Source organism: Onychostoma macrolepis, chromosome 03 (assembly GCF_012432095.1).
Source record: "Onychostoma macrolepis isolate SWU-2019 chromosome 03, ASM1243209v1, whole genome shotgun sequence".
In the NCBI taxonomy this organism is placed as follows: Eukaryota; Metazoa; Chordata; class Actinopteri; order Cypriniformes; family Cyprinidae; genus Onychostoma; species Onychostoma macrolepis.
The window spans coordinates 15105130-15126307 of record NC_081157.1 but is presented as its reverse complement, the minus strand read 5'-3'; the positions used below and the strand labels follow the sequence as shown (position 1 = coordinate 15126307).

At 37.4% G+C, this 21178-nt stretch overlaps 1 protein-coding gene across 1 annotated transcript in view; it reads right to left on the bottom strand.

Moving 5' to 3' along the window:
• The window catches only part of LOC131534715 (gastrula zinc finger protein XlCGF57.1-like), a 41851-nt gene continuing 20673 nt past the window's right edge, over window positions 1–21178 (bottom strand). The window contains exons 3-5 of the mRNA XM_058767756.1: window positions 1092–1864; window positions 767–1006; window positions 1–129 (exon numbers count right to left, since the gene is read on the bottom strand). Coding sequence (XP_058623739.1) covers window positions 1–129; window positions 767–1006; window positions 1092–1864 — 1142 coding nt within the window. The remainder of the gene's footprint in view (window positions 130–766; window positions 1007–1091; window positions 1865–21178) is intronic.

Sequence of the window (21178 nt, the reverse complement as noted above, 5' to 3'; positions counted from 1 at the left end):
TTAATCCCCGCACTCATCCACGTTACCATCTATTGTTGTTGCCATCTTTAGTAGTTTGTTGTTGTTCATATTCTGTCCCCTTTGTTTCTTTTCAGACTGTGAAACACCAGGTCGGGCCAGTGTTGCCACCTTGTGGAAACCAGTGCAAAGAAATTCAAAATGTATGCGCACTGTACACATACACTTGCATATGCATAAAAATAAAAAATAAATAACATAGCATATTTTGGGCTTAAGTGTGATGACAAAATAATTTATTACACATATTACACATTAATTTTCCAGAATTAATGAAAGTGCGAAAGTGATTTTTTAAATTGCTATATTTTGTAAACCTTTTGCCAAACTGAGAAACACTGCAATTTCTTTCTATTGTAAGATTGCAAATTACATTTCAGGTCTCTTTGATACATGACCCCTTTTCACACTGAAGATGCATGAAATTCCTTCTCTCCAGTTTAAAGCCTCATGTGGATGTTAAGGTATCCTTTACGTGTCAATCTCTTTCCACACTGATGGCAGGTGAAGGCTCCTCTTCACTGTGAATTTGTATGTAAACCTCAAGGTTTGCTTTGTGCAAGTCTTTCCAAAGTGATGACACATGAAAGGCTTCTCTTCAAGTTTTTACACGCCTCTTAAAGTGTTTTCTATCTGTGAAATTCATTCCACACCAATGACATATAAATCAGTTTTCTCTTGAGTGAGTCTTCATGTGTTGATTTAGTGTTACACTGAATCTGAAATTCTTTCCACACTGACCACATACGAATGGCTTCTCTCCAGTGTGAATTCTCATGTGGGCATTAAGCGTTGGTTTATGTGGAAAACTCCTTCCACACTGAGGACATGTATAAGGCTTCTCTCCAGTATGCGTTCTCATGTGGCGTATAAGGCTTCCTTTTCGAATAAAACTTATTCCACACTGTTGGCAGGTGAAAGAGCACTCTCCAGTGTGAATTTTAGTGTGACGTGTAAGGCTTCCTTTTTGAGTGAAACTTATTCCACACTGTTGGCATGTGTAAGGCTTCTCTCTGGTGTGAATTCTCATGTGCCTGTCAAGGATTCCTTTTCTGTTGAAACTTATTCCACACTCTTGGCATTTGAAAGGGTTCTCCAGTGTGAATTCTCATGTGGGCATTAAGCGTTGGTTTATGTGGAAAACTCCTTCCACACTGAGGACATGTATAAGGCTTCTCTCCAGTATGCGTTCTCATGTGGCGTATAAGGCTTCCTTTTCGAATAAAACTTATTCCACACTGTTGGCAGGTGAAAGAGCACTCTCCAGTGTGAATTTTAGTGTGACGTGTAAGGCTTCCTTTTTGAGTGAAACTTATTCCACACTGTTGGCATGTGTAAGGCTTCTCTCTGGTGTGAATTCTCATGTGCCTGTCAAGGATTCCTTTTCTGTTGAAACTTATTCCACACTCTTGGCATTTGAAAGGGTTCTCTCCAGTGTGAATTCTCATGTGTACTTCAAGGTTTTCTTTTCGGCTGAAACTTTTGCCACACTGTTGGCAGGTGAATGGGTTCTCTCCAGTGTGAATTCTCATATGGACTTTAAGGTTTCCATGTTGACTGAAACACTTTCCACAATGTTGACAGGTAAAAGGGCTCTCTCCAGTGTGAATTCTATTGTGGTGTTTAAAGCTTCCTTTTTGAATGGAACTTATTCCAACCTGTTGGCAGACGAAGTAATCTCTACTTCCTGTCTTTTGAGCGCTTCTTTCCTCTTCTAAGGATGTCTTTTCAGTCTGTGAGCAACTAAAAGATTTTTCTCCAATTATTACATTGTGATGTTCCTTATACTGATCTTGCTCTTCCATTTTATTCAGATCTTGCCTCTCTTCTTTCAGTGCCATCAGATCTAATGTGAAAAAGAGACAAATACAAGTTAACCCCAGTTTAATGAAACAACAGGAACAGACAAAAACGTTTAGACATGTAACCAGCAGCGTGTATGCTAGATTCCATACACACTTAAACAGGTGTTTCCTATTATGACAGAATCTCCTCTCAATATGGTCTGCTTTCTTCAGGACAGTGTTTCTCAACTGGTGGGTCGTGACCCACTACCGTTCTGAGTGGGTTGCAGAGTGTGCGGCCAAAGAAACGACACCAACAACAAAAAACTTAATTCTAAATGTTTTTCTGATGCGAGACTTTTATTTTATTTTAAAAGATGTGCATGAAAAGCTGTTGACACATCAGTTTAAGTAAAGAGTGTCTGAGAAAAAAAGTGCTGTCCTGTTTCAGTATCTGCGGTCAGATGAGATGTTGACAGGTTTAATATCGGTGTCATTATTTTATCGTTATTTTCGTAACTCTCACCTCAGAAAAGCAAACTATGTGTCCTGCCAGATGTTATACCGTGTTCATAGTGCGCACTCTTCAATAGCATGCATGAACGCAGCGTATATATCACTTCACTAAAGTGCAGAAACTACGAGCATGCAACTCGTGAAATAAAAGTACAGTACCAATAAATCACATAACTGGTACTGCGTGTGTTAAGCCGGGCATACACTGTGCGATTTCAGCAAGGTATCAACTCACACTGTACGAGAAGATCGCATGCGATGTAAAGCCAAAGCTCACGATTTATGTGCTCATACTGTAGTCCGATTGTCGAGAGCGATTTACTCGGGTTGCGCTTGCGCAGACGATGACACCGTATAGCCTATGGAAGATAACCAGAGATAACTTAAAATAAAAAATAAAATAAAAAATTTGGCATTTCCAATTAATATATTAAATTATTACTACTATTATTATTATTATTATAGTTTTATTTATAGGTCTACTACAATTCATTTGCCCCGAAATAACTGCGCATTTACCGCACATCTGAGGCGCGGATAATAAAAGATTAATTTAGATTAATTCTCACTGAAAATTATTTAAAACATTTAGATATATTCCACAATTAATAGGCCTATAATTAAAATTCTCAACCGTCTAGCTAGCCTATGTTTCGACTCCGAACACTGAATGAACAGCTTAATGAATATTAAGTCAATGAAAATAAAACCTTTATTACAGACAAGGAAATTCCAAAAACAACTTGTTTAACACGAAATACTTAGATTCTGTTGTTGTTTTTTCACTACGTATAACAGCCATAAGAAATTTTTTTTTTTTTTAGAAAATAGATTAAGACAATACCCAATAGGCTACTACCCATATCTTGCGTCTCTTCTGAGAGAATATGTGCCGTTAATGCAGCGACAGATGCTGAAAGCTCGGTCAGTTTTTACTTTCACTTTCTTTAGTTTAACGAATTGACTGGATTTGAAAACTTCTTCACGGGCATTATAGGCTCATGCAGTTTGCAAATTGTTTGTGTGGTATGCACTGGCTCGCCTTCATGGTTTAAAACTGAAATATTTATAATTTTGCGATGTGTTTGTCTATCACTGATTGCAAAATGATGGACAATGATTCACATTTCCCGTGATAACATTATTTTATCTAAAGATCTCCCTCTTTTCATTTTCTTTCTTGGTGCAATAAAGTTTAAATAGCCTAGTTAAAGTAGGCTACTGTTTCCGTGCAGGCGCAGTGAGGGAAAAAGCATTGCATTTAGGGCAGTCGGTTCGTAGCTTTGCTTCAATTGTGCGATACCCTCACGAGGAGCAACCGTCCGATTGCCTGTCGGGAGAGGCTAATTGCTTCTCGTTTCCCCCTGTACACTGAACGAACACTGCACGACAAACGACGCACGACAAAGCTGAAATTCGGCCTGACACAAAAAATTAATAAAAAAAGTGTCGCACGAGTCAGAATTCGGCTCAAAATCGGATGAAAATGCGTATGCCCAGTGTATGCCCAGCCTTAGCTGGGAAGTATTTGCAGGAAGGTATGATATTCATTCTATTCAGGAGCAGTTTCCATGTTTCATTAACAGTTCATGTTAAGTATTGTATATTCACCATGGTAACTGTTGTTTCCATAACCCAAAAATACCATGTTATTTTCACTTTGTGTCATTTTGTATGTGTTTAAATGACTGTGGTGGCTCAAACCAACTTAATTGTGTTAACAAAAACTAGTTTGGGATTGCTATTTAATAGCCTTAACTTGTAGGCTGTTTTTCAGTATTAATCATATTCTCAACAGTCTTAACTTAATTTTTGTGAAGTAAATTTGCTTTGTTTTTGTTTAACAAATTATATATGGTAAGTGGGTCGCGGCTTGATGACCATAGGAAAACGTGGGTCCCAAGGCCAAACCAGTTGAGAACCACTGCTTTAGGACATAACCCAAAAACGTTTAAGCTGGTAGATGTCTAAAAACACTTGGCCCAAGAGAACTGGTTAATTAGAGGCTGATCTCAAACCAACCATTTATGTTTAAATTATTATAAAAATAGTGTCCTCTCACCTATGTTCAGTTTCTATTGATATTAGATCTTTCCACATCATAGACCACAACATTTTTTGGATAGCTTGAGAATTTCTTATTCATGTTGGCATATGTGGACGAGCATTAGCTTATTTAGGTCCTACCTATTCTACCCTTACCACTTGTGTTTGATGAGGCATCTCTTCTTTAACACAAAATATGGAGTTCATTATTATGTCCTCTGCTTTTCTCCTTGTATATGCTTCCCATGAAAGACATTTTTCATGGGAAGCATATACACTGTTATGCTGATGAGACATAGTTTAATATTTTCTTGCAACCTAAAGAAACTACACAACTGCTTTTAGAAGAGTGTATTACTGAAATCAATGATGGGATGGCTAGAAATTTTCTTCGAGATATTATTAGATCAAAACCCACACATAAGATTCTAAATATCAATAGATGTATTGTATTCTACTGTTAAGAACCTGGGTGTTATGAATGGCTAGTACAATTAAATAATGCATTAAATATTTTGAAAAATTATTATATTTAAATTTAAAATACAGTATATTTAATTTACAGATAAACCTTGATTTAAAAGTTTAACTGACATTTTTTAAACATTGCCTCAAAAAGGACACATCAAAAACAGTGCCTTAAATTTTATCTTTAAATGTAGAAGCTGCTAAATATATTCAGCCAACATAGACCTGTTGCTGTTGTAGTTTTGATACTCTGAATTTACGCTGCATTAATGCACAGCTCTATTTTGACATGGGCTTGGCAGATAGTTCATTCCGTCCATTGCTACAGTTTTCACTGTCAATCATAGTAATGACTCATTGAACATTTCAGCAGATTAACTCGCTTAATTTTTTATAGTTGCGTTTGTCATTCATGAAACAGTATACATGGATGTTTAGTCCTCATAGACAAAATCCATTTACAATTTGAAGACATGAGCTTACTCACTAAAAACTCCTGATATAATCAATGACTAACTACTAGGGGTGTGACGAGACGCTTACTCCACGAGACGAGACACGAGATTGGGTTCACGAGAACGAGACGAGACGAGATTTTTACACTATTTTTAAGAAATCCTCAATGATGAAATATATGAATGGAAAATAGTATTTTATTCAAATGAAAATCACAAAATGCAAAACAATTTAGGTGCATTTTGAAACCAACTTGTAATTAATGTTATTTTACTTGTATTTTAATGAATTCTATGCAGTAAAGAACATGCAAACACTGCAAAATGTTTTGCTATAAACTCTACCGACTGGCTTCTCCCCTTTACGATTTCACATGACGGTGGAAGAGATGCAAAGGCATTTAGAGTTGTTTGCCCTTTTAATTTTTTCGTCACAGGTGCGGCTGGTTTTAGTAGAGAGCTGTGGTAGTTCTGTATGTGTCTTTGCATAGTGCTCGTGTTAGCCGTGGTGTACGGCATTGTTTTCTTACAATGTTTACATATTGTGTTCGTCTTATCTGTCACTCTTTCGCCGTTTCTTATTTCCACTGGAAAACCAAAATGTTGCCACTAGTGTTGTCACGGTACCAAAATTTCAGTATTCGCACCGATACCAGTCAAAATCCACGGTTCTCGGTACCAATTTCGGTACCACATGCTAATTAAAAAACACACTATTTTTAATAAAGTCAAACAAAAATAAAATGTACAAAAATCAATGCCATTCTTTATACTTTATTTAAATTGTGTTTCAAGTTTTTCCGCAAGTAATAAAAGTATGAAAAACATTAAACAAGTTTCACCATTTTTCACCACCAAAACAAGTTTTAATTAATTAAATTTAAACACATTGTATTGTTTTGGTAAATAAAGGGGATTTACTATTAAAATTAAACTATGGAAGAAATATTGTGACTTCTTTAAAAGATAAAAATAAATTAAAAAATTATATATATGTAAAATTATATTTCTGGCACAATGTCTTTAAGATGAACTTTTATTTTGACGGGTTGCCGTGAATACCTTTACATTTCTGTGTAGCTATATGATATGACGCTGGTTTTACTCAATGAAACGGTAAAATGCTCGCGAGGGGACTCTCAGAGCAGTTCTGTAGATGTTGTTTATGTATTTATGTCCTCATTGAGACGGCAGATGATGAATCACCGCGAGCATCAGGCGCGCTTCAGTGTATGTAGTAAAAAGAAAAACCGCTGCCTCTGCCATTCATTCACTCACACAGAGACTCGCAGAACATGCGGATTCATATTTGAATCGACTTTTGCAGCTTAATATTTACAGATACTAGTCCACGTCGCGATTTGATTTAAGTGCAATGACCTACTTTTGATTAATTCATCCAAACTTTGACAAACTCCGTGACATTCCGTGCTAAACTGTAAATTCCGTTTTTATAACTGGATTCCGAGATTCCGTCCGCGTTTTCTGCATCGCGGAAATCATCGGGCCGTACGCGTCAAGAACCAGGTTGACCGGGTACTCGGTACCACCGGTACTTAAAAAAACCTGGTACCGTGACGTTTTCACTTTTTTAGTACCGACTTGGTACCGAAGTACCGGGTCTTTTGACAACACTAGTTGCCACACAAATGATTTAAAAGTGGCAGGGGGATCTTCAATACTAATTTCACCCTCAAGCTCCATCATGCTGACATCACAATTTACGAGACAACTTTTCACCTTGACGAGAAATCTCGTCGCGTTTTAATCTCGCGAGATCTCGTAACACGAGATCTCGTCACACCCCTACTAACTACACAATCTTTTATTTTACTGTGCATGTTTTTTTTTTCTTGTTATAAATGGGAAGATCTATGTAGAACTCTGAAAACTTGTGAAACAAATGAGTTCATAGTAGATTCTGACTAACCTACAGTAAATTGGGTGCAATACTCAACGCTGCAAAAACATGTTGTAAATAGAAACTTTTGGTTTTGTATTTCAAAACCAGAGCAGGCACACAAAAACACACAGGAGCATTTGAAAGTGGGTGAGTTCGAGTGGGTTTACAATTAATTTGGTACTACTGATCAAAAAAAAAAAAAAAACTCAAATCATACAAATGTCCTATTTTGAATTCAAAACAGCAAATTTTGACGAAAGGTGACAAGTTCGCATCCCTGACTTGAAATATTGAAATCCTCACAGCAAAATTCCCAGTGTTTAATGAACACTGCTGGGTGTCTCTATGGGTCCACTTAAAAGTTAAAAAAGTATTACTAAAGCAGCATTGCAATTAATTAATTAATTAATTAAGTGATGATATCTGTGGTTAACAAGCAGAATTCCTGAAGGAAAGATTAACAAGAACAGAAAAACTGATAAAAGATTAACAGAAGCACAACCATTATAACTGACATCCAGCCACAGCCAAGACAAAAAAAATCTCTCAAGATCTCAGCAGAGGATTATTAAACAACTCCAAAAACAACATTACCACCATGTATTACAAACCAGTTTGACTGTTTCTGTCATACATGTACAAAAGTTCTTATTGAGAATTAAAAGTTAATAGTTGCAAATTTAACTTTAACTGAAGCCGTTAAATATAATAATTTTCATATATAATAAATTACTTGCACCTCAGAGCGAGCAGACAAAATGCAATAAATGTGGTCATTGCTTTTGGAATTGGATGCCTGCTGTTTGGGAACACAGTCATGAAAGATAATTCTGGGAGGCAACTGTTCCATTTAAGAATGAGCATAACAACATTTACATTTACATTTTACATTTATGCATTTAGCAGACGCTTTTATCCAAAGCGACTTACATTGCATTCAAGTTACAGTTTTTACAAGTTGACAGCTCTTGCTTTCCCTGGGAATCAAACCCATGATCTTGGCGTTGCTAGCGCCATGCTCTACTATTTGAGCTACAGGAAAGCTATTTCAGATGCTGTGCAACAAGATCGGTCTGATGGTTTTCCCGTCCCATAGTGCAAAGTCACATGACATTTTTATGTGCATTAAGGAATTTGTTTAGCAAATTTGTTTCCATCTAACATTATTCACATGAACCCTTTTTCACACAAATCAAAACCACCTCAAGCGAGTGTAAAAACTTTTGCGAATTAAGCTTATTTTTTTCTTTTTTTCAAAATTTGGCATTTGCATCACTCGTTTCTGATGTGATACTTCAAAATGCTTATAAAAACAGAGTGATGGAAACATAGCTAATGTGAAATCGAACAGTGTTGTGACAATCACATATTCTGAAGGATTAAAAATGTTGTATACAAAAGTTTTAAACTACTGTATAATTTAGACACAGACAAGGCCTTAATGCGTGGGCTACACAAACAAGGATTAAATTAAGCAAAGTTTAGAGCCAATCAGGGATTTGTTGATCTGGGTTTTTTGGGGGGGGGTTTTTAAATGGTTGTTTTGCACCACTTAATTTTAAACACAGATTGACAAATCGGGGACTGGAATTGAGAAATGGGCATGAGAAACGAGAGGTGTGGCAGCGATCACTGGTGCTCACCTTATCACCGCTGCTGTTAAATGCTATACAGTAGAGATGGGCAGGTGAAGCCTTGTGAAGCTTTTGAGGCTTTTTCCTGATTGTACCAAAAAAATATTCAAAGCTTCAAAGTAGAGGGCAGCATTGGGTTTGGGCTCCCGCGGGACCCAACGCAAATCTCGCGGGAGCAGGCAGTCAGAAAATTTCGCAGGAGACCCGCGGGAAACAGTGGGATTTGGCGTGCAATAGAAATGGAGTCAACACATGAAGTTGAGAAGAAAATTAAAGTGGCTGTTTACATGACAAAAGCAAAGCAAGGCAAGTCAGACATATGGAAACAATTCTCAATTGTCACGGAAAAAAATAGGAAAGAATTAAACTTTGTAAGCCGCTAGTTTTGTTTTAACGGTTAATATTTTATAACGTAATAAAAAATACCCAATGTTTTTGTCACGTGTGGTGCTTTGGTTTAGCATTTCTTCATCTTATTTAAATGCAATCATGTTTAAAGCCTGTTATTCTGGATGTTAACTTATTTAGTTTGAGTATTTGTGTACATTTTTCACAAGCTCTGAGAGAAAGTCCACGGGAGCACGCGGGAGTGGAACACGCAGGTTGCGGGAGCGGGCGGTCCTGGTCAGAAATTCAGCGGGAGCGGGCGGGTTGAAGAAAACAGTCCCGCGCAGGGCTCTACTTCAAAGCCTCAAAGACAGACCCTACCAGTGACATCTAGTGATCAGCTGCAATTATAGCAGCCACTTTCAAATGATTCACACATCTTGTTGATTCCAAAGTGTTACTATGAAGCAGGGAGGGAACACCAAGCATTTCGTGTCTCCTTATAATGAATGAAGCCTTCAGGTGTTTTATTGTGACGTACAGTATGAAGCCTCAAACGTCATCGGTCACATGATCACGGAGATTTGATACAAGCCTCGACACAGTCTTTCGAACCAGTCTACTTCAATAGAGTAAAACAGGCTTCGGAGCCTCAGTGTCAAACGTCCCATCTCTACTATAGAGTATATTCCTGTTTTCTTTGTCATTCGACATGACACACCGAGATGAGTGACGGACATCACAGACTACCAAGTTTACTATGGGCTGCAGGCTCAATGCGCTTTAATTTTCATTTTTATTTGTAATAAACACCTCTCTGAGACCTGACAACACAGCCACTGTTTCTGTCTTTGTTCAATCAGTGACATATTTTAACTGTAGGTGCACTTTATTTTATTTAAACCTCCTCACTTGTAAGTTTAAAATGAATCCCTAATTGAGATTTAAATCCGAGTTTAAAGTTATGGAGCAACTGGATTACATTTAATCTATCTTGAATATAAAATAAATCCTGGCCCTTAAGAAAAATGTTTGGCCTACATGGCCACGGTAATTTGAAATAATGTGGCATGAAAATTCAAATGCAGCATCAGACAGTGACATTAGTCTGACACTGGGTCTACACCTGACACGAGCGGCATGGCACAATGCGACAAAATACAATACAACATGTTGGTTCACATTGAGTTAAAAATTTTAACGTACCACAACTTCGCTTTAATTTATTTTCAAGATCTGAGGTAAAATATCTACTGTTGCTTCCAGTATAGCTATAAAGGTCATGCAAAATAATATTCAAACTCACATTAGACCATTTTAACATTGAATAAAGCACATAATCATTACCTGAGATTATCAATGTCATAGTTTGTATATTGTTCCAGCAGCGACAAAGCAGAAAATAGAACCCGTTTTGAAAATCCCTGTCGTGTAGGAAACAATCTACATGGAAAAGATACCTATAACGATATCGCATCACGTCTGTGCTACAGTGTGATCACCCCCCAAAAAAATCAAAGTATAAAAATATTAATGCTGATAGAATAATTTAATCTGCAGATTGCAGGCATGCCATTAGGGAAAGTGGAGCAGGGCTCGCAAAATTAAAAAATCCCTGGTAGGTACTCTTCAGATTTTGGTAGCCTGAAAATTAATTTAACTAGCCCAAATTAAAAAATTACCTTTTTTTTTTTTTTAATATTGAAAATCAGATAGGAGTTTAAATGTCAATCAAAAATATTTTCAATGCACAAATATCAACAAATATGAAGGAAGGAATTTTATTTCACTATTTACAGGGTATCCGCAGAATTTTTAAAAATAAATTTAAGGAAATTTATGACCCATTTTAAGAGCTGCACAAGTAAAATGAACACAGAATGAGCGGGGTTGGACAATGTCTATGGTAACATACAGTATTGAGCCATAAAATTACATGATTTACAGTTCAGATACAGGTTTTCACAAAAACAAAAATCTTATACAGTGTTTCAGGCTATAGACCATTTTTATGAAAAGGGATAAATCAAGCATATAAATTATGTTAATTTAAAACGTATAAATATTACTGTCTTAATTGTTTAGATTTTTAGAAGGCACATTAACTTCTTTCTCATTTACAACCATGTGCTTGCTGCGTAAAAACATGAGTTGATATTTGCATTGATCTGAGCATAAACAGCAAGAAAGGCTTATTGGAAATGCAAATTCATTCTCTGCCATATGCTTTAGGAGCGCTGAGATATTGCGGTTTCCCCGGAAACGCAAGCAGCTTTGCGCTCATAAACGCTGCTTTATCAGGAATTATAGGTAAAATTAAATCGAAGGGAACCGACTGTCCTCAGAAACGTGTGGCTGGCATTTTAGAGACATTCACATAAAGACATCCGAGCCGCGTTTTGACTTGAAACGTGCAGTGCTCATATTTATTCAATGACATCATTGCCTTTTGAAGTTTAATCCTGCAGTATCGCGCGACTCTTGTCTTTCCGTCCCCAACTGTAAGACCTCTTGAAATTATAATTAAGACATTTCTTATACCATTTAACGTATTTAAAACTTTTTATGGTCTTAAGTTTGATACAACTTACTTTCAGAGTTTTTAAGGACCCGCGGGAGATCTGTATTTAACGTAGCCCGTCGGGCAGGCAGTGATACATTTTGGTAGCGATTTTGCAAGCCCTGTGGAGAGAATATCAGGATATCAGGGCCCGTATTCACAAAACATCTTAATTAAAAGTAACGCATAACTCACCAATTTAGGAGAAAATCTTAAAAATAATGGGCGTGTCAGATACTTTTAGCACTAAGGGTGAATCCCATTTCTCTGTCTTACCCCTTCCCCTTAGTTTTGCGCGTTCACATGAGAGTAAGGGCTATCCCAATTCTCGTTTTGATCGAGGGGTAGGGCTAAGGGGAAGTGGTAGATACCCCTTAAAACCAAGCATTTTCGCGAGCTTACTTGAAACCAAGGGGTACCCAGAACACACTGCGCAACCGGCAACAATGGCGGCCAGATCATCAAGTATTCAAATATTTTCGGCTTAAATAATTTATTTAAAAATTACGACAGTCTTGTTTTGTGCTCTAGACAGTCCTGTACATATATATTTGCAACCATGTTCTTAATTGAAATGTTTAAAAAAAAAAAAATCGCTAGTTTGCTACGCTAACGTTACATTGCTGAGTTGCACAACAGTCCCGCAGACTAGCCTTGAATGGACTCCATGCATGTCTACAGTTTTAACAAGTTTGTAAAACGATCCAAAGTTTGTGATCAACACTTGTCGGCTCTGGTGACGTAGCAGCCAGCTAGCGACGGTGTATGACGACGTAACCGTAACCAAGTGGTGTCTCATTTCATAGGGTATGCCACCCCTAGCGCTACCACTCGGTTTCGAGGGACAAGGGCTAGGGGTAAGACGAAGGGTAGGGGAAGGGAAGGGAAGGGAAGGGAAGGGAAGGGGAAGGGGAAGGGGTACGACAGAGAAATGGGATTCACCCTAAAACTAGCTCCTAAATATGTGAAACGTTAGGAGTAGTGAAGAGGACTTCTAAGTCACTAAGACCAAGCCACAAACTATCCTAAAATGGCTGTTGCCGGAAATCTGCCTCAGAATATAAACATTTTAGAAACATTTGACAAAAATTAGCTTTTAAAAAGGTATCACCTTTGGTTTTGGAGGTTATCCCTACTCCAGATTTTCCTTTGATTATATCCTTGTTTTCATTAACCAGCTGGGCACTAAGTAATGTTCTTGCATCCAGTTTGGTTTTCTTTTACATTTGCATGTCTTACTATCAGCCATTATTCTACTGTTAATTAAAAGGCTGTTTATATGCATATTTACTAATTACGAGAAGCATACATGAGGATGCCGACAATTAGCTGAACATATTTAGTTAGCGACACAGCCTGCATTTTAAAATCTTTATTTGAATGTGGCAATTAACAGTTTTATTTTTAACCCTTTATTTCAACATGACAACAAAATATTGCGCTCTTCAATATTTCTATGAATAAATATCTGACAGAAAGTCCTCCCCTGTCAGACAATCACTGTGTGCATAGTTAGTAAGCATGCTGACATCATCCATAGCAATGAGATTAACCCTTACTCTTAGCTTAAGACTTCTCTCTATTCCTTAGTAAAAGTTTGTCTCAGCAGCTTTGTGAATAGGTTTTAAGAGAAAACTCTTATCTAAATTTTTTTACTGCTATTTAGGAGAACTCTAGCGCCGGTTTCACCCTGCACGTGTAAGCAGTGCAGAAGCAGTGCATATGCAGAGCAGGAGCAGCGCACGCCCATTGTGCTTTCATACTGGCAGCGTTTGTCGCACGCAGCTGAACCGCGGTTTGTACTAGGGCTGCACAATTAATTCGAATTTCTAATCGCGATTACGATTATGGATGCCACGATTACATAATCGTTCAAAGCCGACAATTAAAAATGCCCACTTGCATTATTCTGTGTGCTTAAGAGGTGTTTGCAGCGCAGGGTTTAACAAACTCAAACACACTGGATAAAAGACATTTTGTCTGACTGATAGTCACTCTGTTACGCATAACATATGTTAAACGTCAAACGTGTCAAAAGCAGAACAAAATAGCGGTACTCGTTTGAACTGCGCGCCACACGGACCTTTTATCCGCTCGCCTCAAAAGAAAACAGCACAGTGCGAGCTTAGAGCGTATGCGTTTATTACAGTAACCAGTTGCGATCACACGCTAAACAACGCTGTGAAATCCAGTAAGAAGCACTCGAGTTCAGCGCAGAGTTCTCCAGTACAAATCACGTCTCTTTAATTTAAACTAGTTTAAAGCCAAATAAATCGGAGCTGTTATTCTCATCAACAATGATGCAGAAACAGTGCAACAACGATCCAGTTAGAAAACGTTTCAATGCACAAATCACCCACATTTACCATAGTTTTACTGTAGTAACACTAACAGTAAAAATACAGTGGCAGAAAAGTAGGATATTCATATTGAGTATTATTATATTAACAATATACTAAATATGTTAAAGAAGTAATGGAATATAATTCCATTATTTTGTTAATTATTCTATCAGTTGATGTGGATTTGTAATTGAATGTCTTTAGGCTACTGTTTTTCAATGCAAACACCATGGAAACCATATAGTTAGGCTACTTTTTAACATGGTAATGAGGTGCTGTACTTTTGGTTATGACCTACAAATGTATAAAAGATGAGGCTGTTTCAGTTTTCACAATGGTACTGTTTTTGTTAATAAAATTAAATGTACATCTGCATCCCAACTCAAACTCCTGCTACTCTGAACTCAAGCTCCTGTTCTAATGTGCATTTCTAAGAGACAAAACTTGTAATATTATTATTAAATGTTCAGTGCTACCAAATCAGGTGCTGGTGCCACTGCTCTCAAATGTTAGTCTGGAGCCCTGATAATATAAATTGTACTGTAAAATGTTACTGTAATTTGAAATTGTCTCTGTTTAATTGTAAATATAAAGCTTTAGTAAATAATTTTCTCTTTTTTTTAAATTTTAGTATAACATTATTATACCATACGTAATTATACCTTTTTTTGTTTAAAGAAGAAACCAAACCAATGCATAGTTGACATTTGAGGCTCAGTGCTATAGAAAAGCTATAAAAGTTCAGGAAGAGTGTTTTCAGCCTTTTTTATATACAGGTGCTGGTCATATAATTAGAATATCATCAAAAAGTTTATTTATTTCACTAATTCCATTAAAAAAGTGAAACTTGTATATTATATTCATTCATTACACACATTCATTTATTTCTTTTAATTTTGATGATTAGAGCTTACAGCTCATGAAAGTCAAAAATCAGTATCTCAAAATATTAGAATATTACTTAAGACCAATACAAAGAAAGGATTTTTAGAAATCTTGGCCAACTGAAAAGTATGAAAATGAAAAGGTCATACCTTGGATCTGGTTTTCTCACATGGTTTTTCTATTACGAACTTGGAGATTAATGACACTGGCTTTTCTGATCATAAATCTGTGATACTCGCTACTACTCTTCCTCGCACATCTAGTAAAGTTCCTGCCCTGGCTGGATGGTCTCGTTATTTTTCTCCGACAGCCTGTGAGGACTTTGCGGCTGCATACACAATTGTTGAATCGTCATTGGACGAGCTTCGGACCTTAGAATACAATGCTGACGAGTATTCAAACATTTTAGTAACTCTTGTGAAAGAGTTCTATGTGAAAACCTTGCCTTTTTTCTTAATAAGACAAAATTGTTAAGACCTCAATCAATGCAGACGGCATATGCCATGTCTGAAATAACCAGTCGCTCAGTTACCTGGAGTGTGTTTGATCACATTTCCTTACATACCTGCAAAGATATTATTGCACATTTAAAACCCACCTTCTGTCATCATGATTTTATTCCATCACGTTTTTTTAAAGCAAATTGTAGATATCATAGGGCCTGATCTTTTGTCTTTTATCAATATTTGTCTTATGGTCCCTGACTGTCTAAAACAGGGGTGCCCAATAGGTTGATCACGATCTACCGGTCGATCGCAAAGACAGTGTTGGTAGATTGCGCACAATTGTAGGATGTTCTTCTTTTATTTTTTAATAAATAAAACGGTTTTATTTTTTCTTCTCTTTTTAGTTTCTGTCTGACAAAAACAGTACTTGAGAATAAATTGACCAGGCAAAACTTTTGTTTGTTAGTTGCCATGACAACTAGCCTGCTTCTAGCCTATCAAGAGCTTCGGAAAATGGAGCGTGAAATTACAAATCCGATAGTTAAACAAATGACCTTAATTTTCAAAACACAATTCCAACAATTTGAAAATGAGTGCGGTACTAAGCAAAAAGTCAAAAACTTACCATTTCCATGCGGAATGGGAGGAAGACTTTTTTTTCACTGTCATTTTCTAAATGCATCTGTCTGATCTGTCAGATCTGTCAAACAAGTATTGCTATTCCAAAAAAAGGAAACGTTGAGAGACATTTTCATACACTTCATAAAACCTATGACAACGATTTTCCTGCAAGAAGCGAGCTAAGAAGAACAAAGGTGAAAGAACTGAAATCTCAATTAATTGGTCAGCAGTCTCTTTTTACTCGCCCAGGCCTAAAAGCAAAGGCAGCCACAGAGGCATAATTCCGGGTGAGTCACACCATCGTAAAACATAAAAAATCATTCCAAGATGGACAAATGATAAAGGACACGTTTGTCGAGACAGCAGACTCGTTGTTTCGGGATTTTAAAAACAAATCTGAGATCGCGTCTGCTATTAAAGCTGTTCAGCTTTCGAGAAATACAGTTACACGTCGTTGTGAAATGATGGCTGATGACTTGACACAGCAACTAGGAAAGGACATAACTGACTGTGAATGTTTCTCACTGCAGTTAGATGAGTGCACAGACATCAGCGATACTGCACAATTGTGTTTTTATAAGGATGGTGTTTAAAGACATGACCGCAAGAGAGGAACTGCTAACACTTTTACCTATGAAAGAACACACTCGGGGTGAGGACATTTTTCGCTCATTTAAGGACTTTGTCGACAAAACGCAGCTACCGATGTCTAAACTGTTGTCAGTCACAACTGACGGGGCACCTGCTATGGTCGGCCGTTCGAACGGATTCATTGCCAAGTGCAAGGAGGACGATGCTTTCCCTGACTTCCTCAATTATCATTGTATAATACACCAACAAGCACTTTGTGCAAAAATTCTGAACATGAAAGAGATCATGGATGTGTCCACGAAAATCGTGTGCTCCATTCGTGCACGCTCACTTCAGAGACGGCTGTTTCGTGCGCATTTGGAGGAAGCTGACTGCAACCACACCATTCTCCTGCTGCATACTGATGTCAGATAGTTAAGCAGGGGCAAATTCTTGGAAAGGTTTCGTGAGCTGCTGCCTGAGATAAAGGAGTTTCTCCTATCTACAAATAACACAGAATACAAGCAACTTGAGGATGAGCAGTGGCTTTTAGATTTGGCTTTTTTGACTGATCTGACTAACATGCTAAATGAGCTAAATTTAGAGCTACAAGGTAAAGAGAAGATGGTGGTCAACATGATCAGCTCAGTTAATGCTTTCAAAAGAAAACTTCAGTTACTCACATCTAAGCAGCAGCACCACAAATTAGGCAACTTCCAAAACATCACATCTGAACTGCATAAGCAAGGAAAGGAGCCTGCACAACTTGACAGTGAGCGCTACATTGAACAAATGGAAAAGATCAAGTCCGACTTTGACAGACGTTTTCAAGACTTTGCGTTACTTGAACCAGTCGCTACATTCATGTGCTTTCCATTTAGAGATGAGCATGAAGTTGATTCCCTGGCCTCAGACATGGGAAAGCTGTTTCAAATTAACCCATCAGTACTGGAAGATGAGATTTTATCACTGCAGACTGACATTCAGGTGAAAGCGAGGGCCAGTGGACAGTTTTGGAACCTTCTTTCAGAAGACAAGTATCCAAATATCAGAAAATATGCCACCTCACTGACTGCACTCTTTGGCTCGACATATTTATGTGAATCAGCCTTTTCGCAAATGAAGATCATTAAATCAAAACACTGCTCCACCATAACTAATGACAATTTGGAAGCCTGTTTGAGACTCGGTATCAGCAGCTACTGCCCTGATTATGCAAAACTGTCTGATTCCATTCAGTGCAAATCATCTGAATAAAGTAAATGCCCTGGCTATTGTAATCTGTTGTGCTTTAGGAATTTGAAATTACTGTTAAAATTGAATGATATTAACATTGAGCAATTATTATTTTTCTCCTTAATTAGAAGATTCCATGTAGTAGCAACAAGGATCTGAAGTGTTTTTTTTATTTGTATAATTAAACTGTTTTTGTTGGTAGATCTTATTGAGTTGATCGTTTTTAAAGTAGATCATCACACATAAAAGTGTGGGCACCCCTGGTCTAAAAATGCTTACGTTACTCCTTTGCTGAAGAAACCCAATCTTGATGTTTCTGTGCCAAGTAATTTTAGGCCGATTTCCAATCTCCCATTTATTTAAAAATTTTTTGGAAAAGGTTGTACTCTCTCAATTACAGTCTTTTCTGAGTTATAATTCACTATATGAAACGTTTCAGTCAGGTTATAGAAAATTACATAGTACTGAATCTGCGTTATTGAAAGTCACAAATGACATTATGCTGTCTACTGATAATGGGAATGCTGTTGCTTTGGTCCTTTTAGATCTCAGTTCAGCATTTGATATGGTTGATCATGAAATCTTAATTTCTCGATTGGAAAGTTATGTAGGCATTCAGGGTACAGTTTTAAAATGGTTTAGGTCATACTTAACCAATAGGAAGTTTTCTGTTTGTATTGGAAAACATTCTTAGTCAGTAGCACACCTCTCCTGTGGTGTTCCACAGGGATCAATCCTTGCTCCTACACTTTTCTCTTTATACATGCTGCCACTGGGATCCTTGTTTTCTAAACATGGAGTATCGTTTCATTTATATGCTGACGACACCCAGTTGTACCTCCCATTTAAACGTAAAGATTCATGTTCTATTGAGGTTTTGCTTGCCTGCAGGATCTGAAATCATGGCTGTCACAAACTTTTTTGCCCTTAAATGAGGAAAAAAACTGAAGTTGTATTGTTTGGGCCAAGTGATTTTTATGATGGTAGTAATCGGGATCTAGGCTTTTTAAGCTCTGATGTTACTCCATGTGCGAAAAAACCTTGGTGCGTTACTTGACTCAGGACTGCGGTTGAAAAAACAGATTAATTCTGTTGTCAAATCACGCTTTTTCCATTTATGTCGCCTTGCAAAAGTTAAAACTTTTCTTTCCCTCAGGAAATTTGAAATAGTGATTCATGCATTTATCACCACACATCTTGACTACTGTAATTCACTTTATTACGGAGTTAATAGTTCATCTATTGGGCGTTTAACAACTTGTTCAGAATGCTGCTGCGAGGCTGTTGACCGGTAGTAAAAAAATTTATCGCATCACTCCCATCCTGATATCTCTGCACTGGCTACCAGTTAAATTTAGAATGGAGTTTAAAATCTTAGTCTTTGTTTATAAATCTTTACATGGCTTAGCTCCAGACTACCTTTCCAGGCTACCTTTCAGTCTGGGTACTCCCTCATAACCCAACTCGGTCACTTAGGTCTGGGGATCTTGGACTAGTCTCTGTGTGCAGGACTAAGCTGCACACATAGAGGGGACAGAGCCTTTGCAAGGGTTGGCCCTAAACTATGGAACAGCTTACCACTGTCAATTCGAATGGTATCTTCTCTTTCTATGTTTAAATCTAAGCTTAAATCTTATTTTCTATCTATGGCATTTAACAACATATGAATTTTTACGGTATGTATTTTACTTTGTTGATTGTAATTCTTTATTTTATGGATTGTTTCTAATGTTCTGTACAGCACTTTGGTCAACCTTTAGGTTGTTTTTAAATGTGCTTTATAACTAACTAACTAACTTATGCAACCAAGAACAAAGTCTTGAAGAACAGCAGCCGGAAAGATATTCAATGATTTTATTCCACGATTTGGATATCCAAATAAGTTGCATCACGACCAAGGAAGAGAGTTTGAGAATGAACTGTTCAAGACCTTGAGTAGACTGTCTGGAGTTGGACATTCAAGGACCACCCCCTATCACCCTCAAGGCAACCCTGCTGAGCGATTCAATAGGACTCTCCTACAAATGGTGAGAACACTCCAAGAAAACGAAAAGGAGAATTGGAAAGAATATCTAGCATGTGTTGTCCATGCTTATAACTGCACAAGACATGAGGCAATTGGATTCTCACCCTTCTACACTGAACAAAATTATAAATGCAACACTTTCGTTTTTTGCCCCCATTGAGCTGAACTCAAAGATCCAAGACTTTTTCTTATGTACACAAAAGGCCTATTTCTTTCAAATATTGTTCACAAATCTGTCTAAATCTGTGTTAGTGAGCACTTCTCCTTTGCCGAGATAATCCATCCACCTCACAGGTGTGGCATATCAAGATGCTGATTAGACAGCATGATTATTGCACAGGTGTGCCTTAGGCTGGCCACAATAAAAGGCCACTTCAGATTAACTGAATCTGGACTTCTTCCAGCTGCTTCTGTCTTCTGTCACATCATCACTAAACACCAGTAACCCAGTGCCACTGGAAGCCATGCATGCTGTCGAAGGAAATCCCGACCTAACTAATATGCAATTTCCTGATCAATCCTCAATTGGTAATAGTAAAATAAAAATTGATTTTGACGATCTTATTGTGCAAGGCTTACAGCAAAACTGGAGCCGGAAGGTCAAGAAACAAGAGAAGACAGAACGACGCAGACGGGTTCAGGAGAGAGCTGGAACATCAGAAAATCATCTTCAAAATGAGAGCAATGGTGCGATTACTGAGGAAACAAGAATTGATGAATAAGAAAATAATGAAATTACTGAAAGAAATGATTGAATTGCATGATTTTACTTTTGAATTACAAACGCTGACAAGTGAATTGGGAACAATGGAACTCCAAACTCCTGTTACGAAATTATAAATATCAGATGATGTAAAAAGGTGCATCCTATTTTGAAATTACAGGTGTTGATTGATTTGTGGTTTTAACTGCTATATAGTTGCCTTGCTTACTTTGTAAAAAAAACAGTTAAAGACAAGGGGATGCATTTTGCAACATGCGTGCAAAATGGAACCTCTAGCTAACCGTTGCATAGTGTTTTATCACACCTGCATAGAGGTGTTAGATTGCGGTTTTAGACAAGTATGCGTATATCCGCTTACGCTTTTGAAAGGTGTTACAATTCTTTTTATAGGTTAAAAGTAGAAGTAGATATGCTTGCTATTTAGAAATGTTATGATTCTTCCATTTGAACTTTTGACATGCAGCCTCTGTGACAAAGGTTGCGCATCCTGTCTGGGCGTGAGGAGGTAGTAACAAAGATTGGCAGGAGGAGGAAGAATGCGGGGAGGTTTTTGATGCAAATTATATTTTTATTTATAATAATTTATTCCGGTCCTCACAACGAAGCCTTGCTTATTA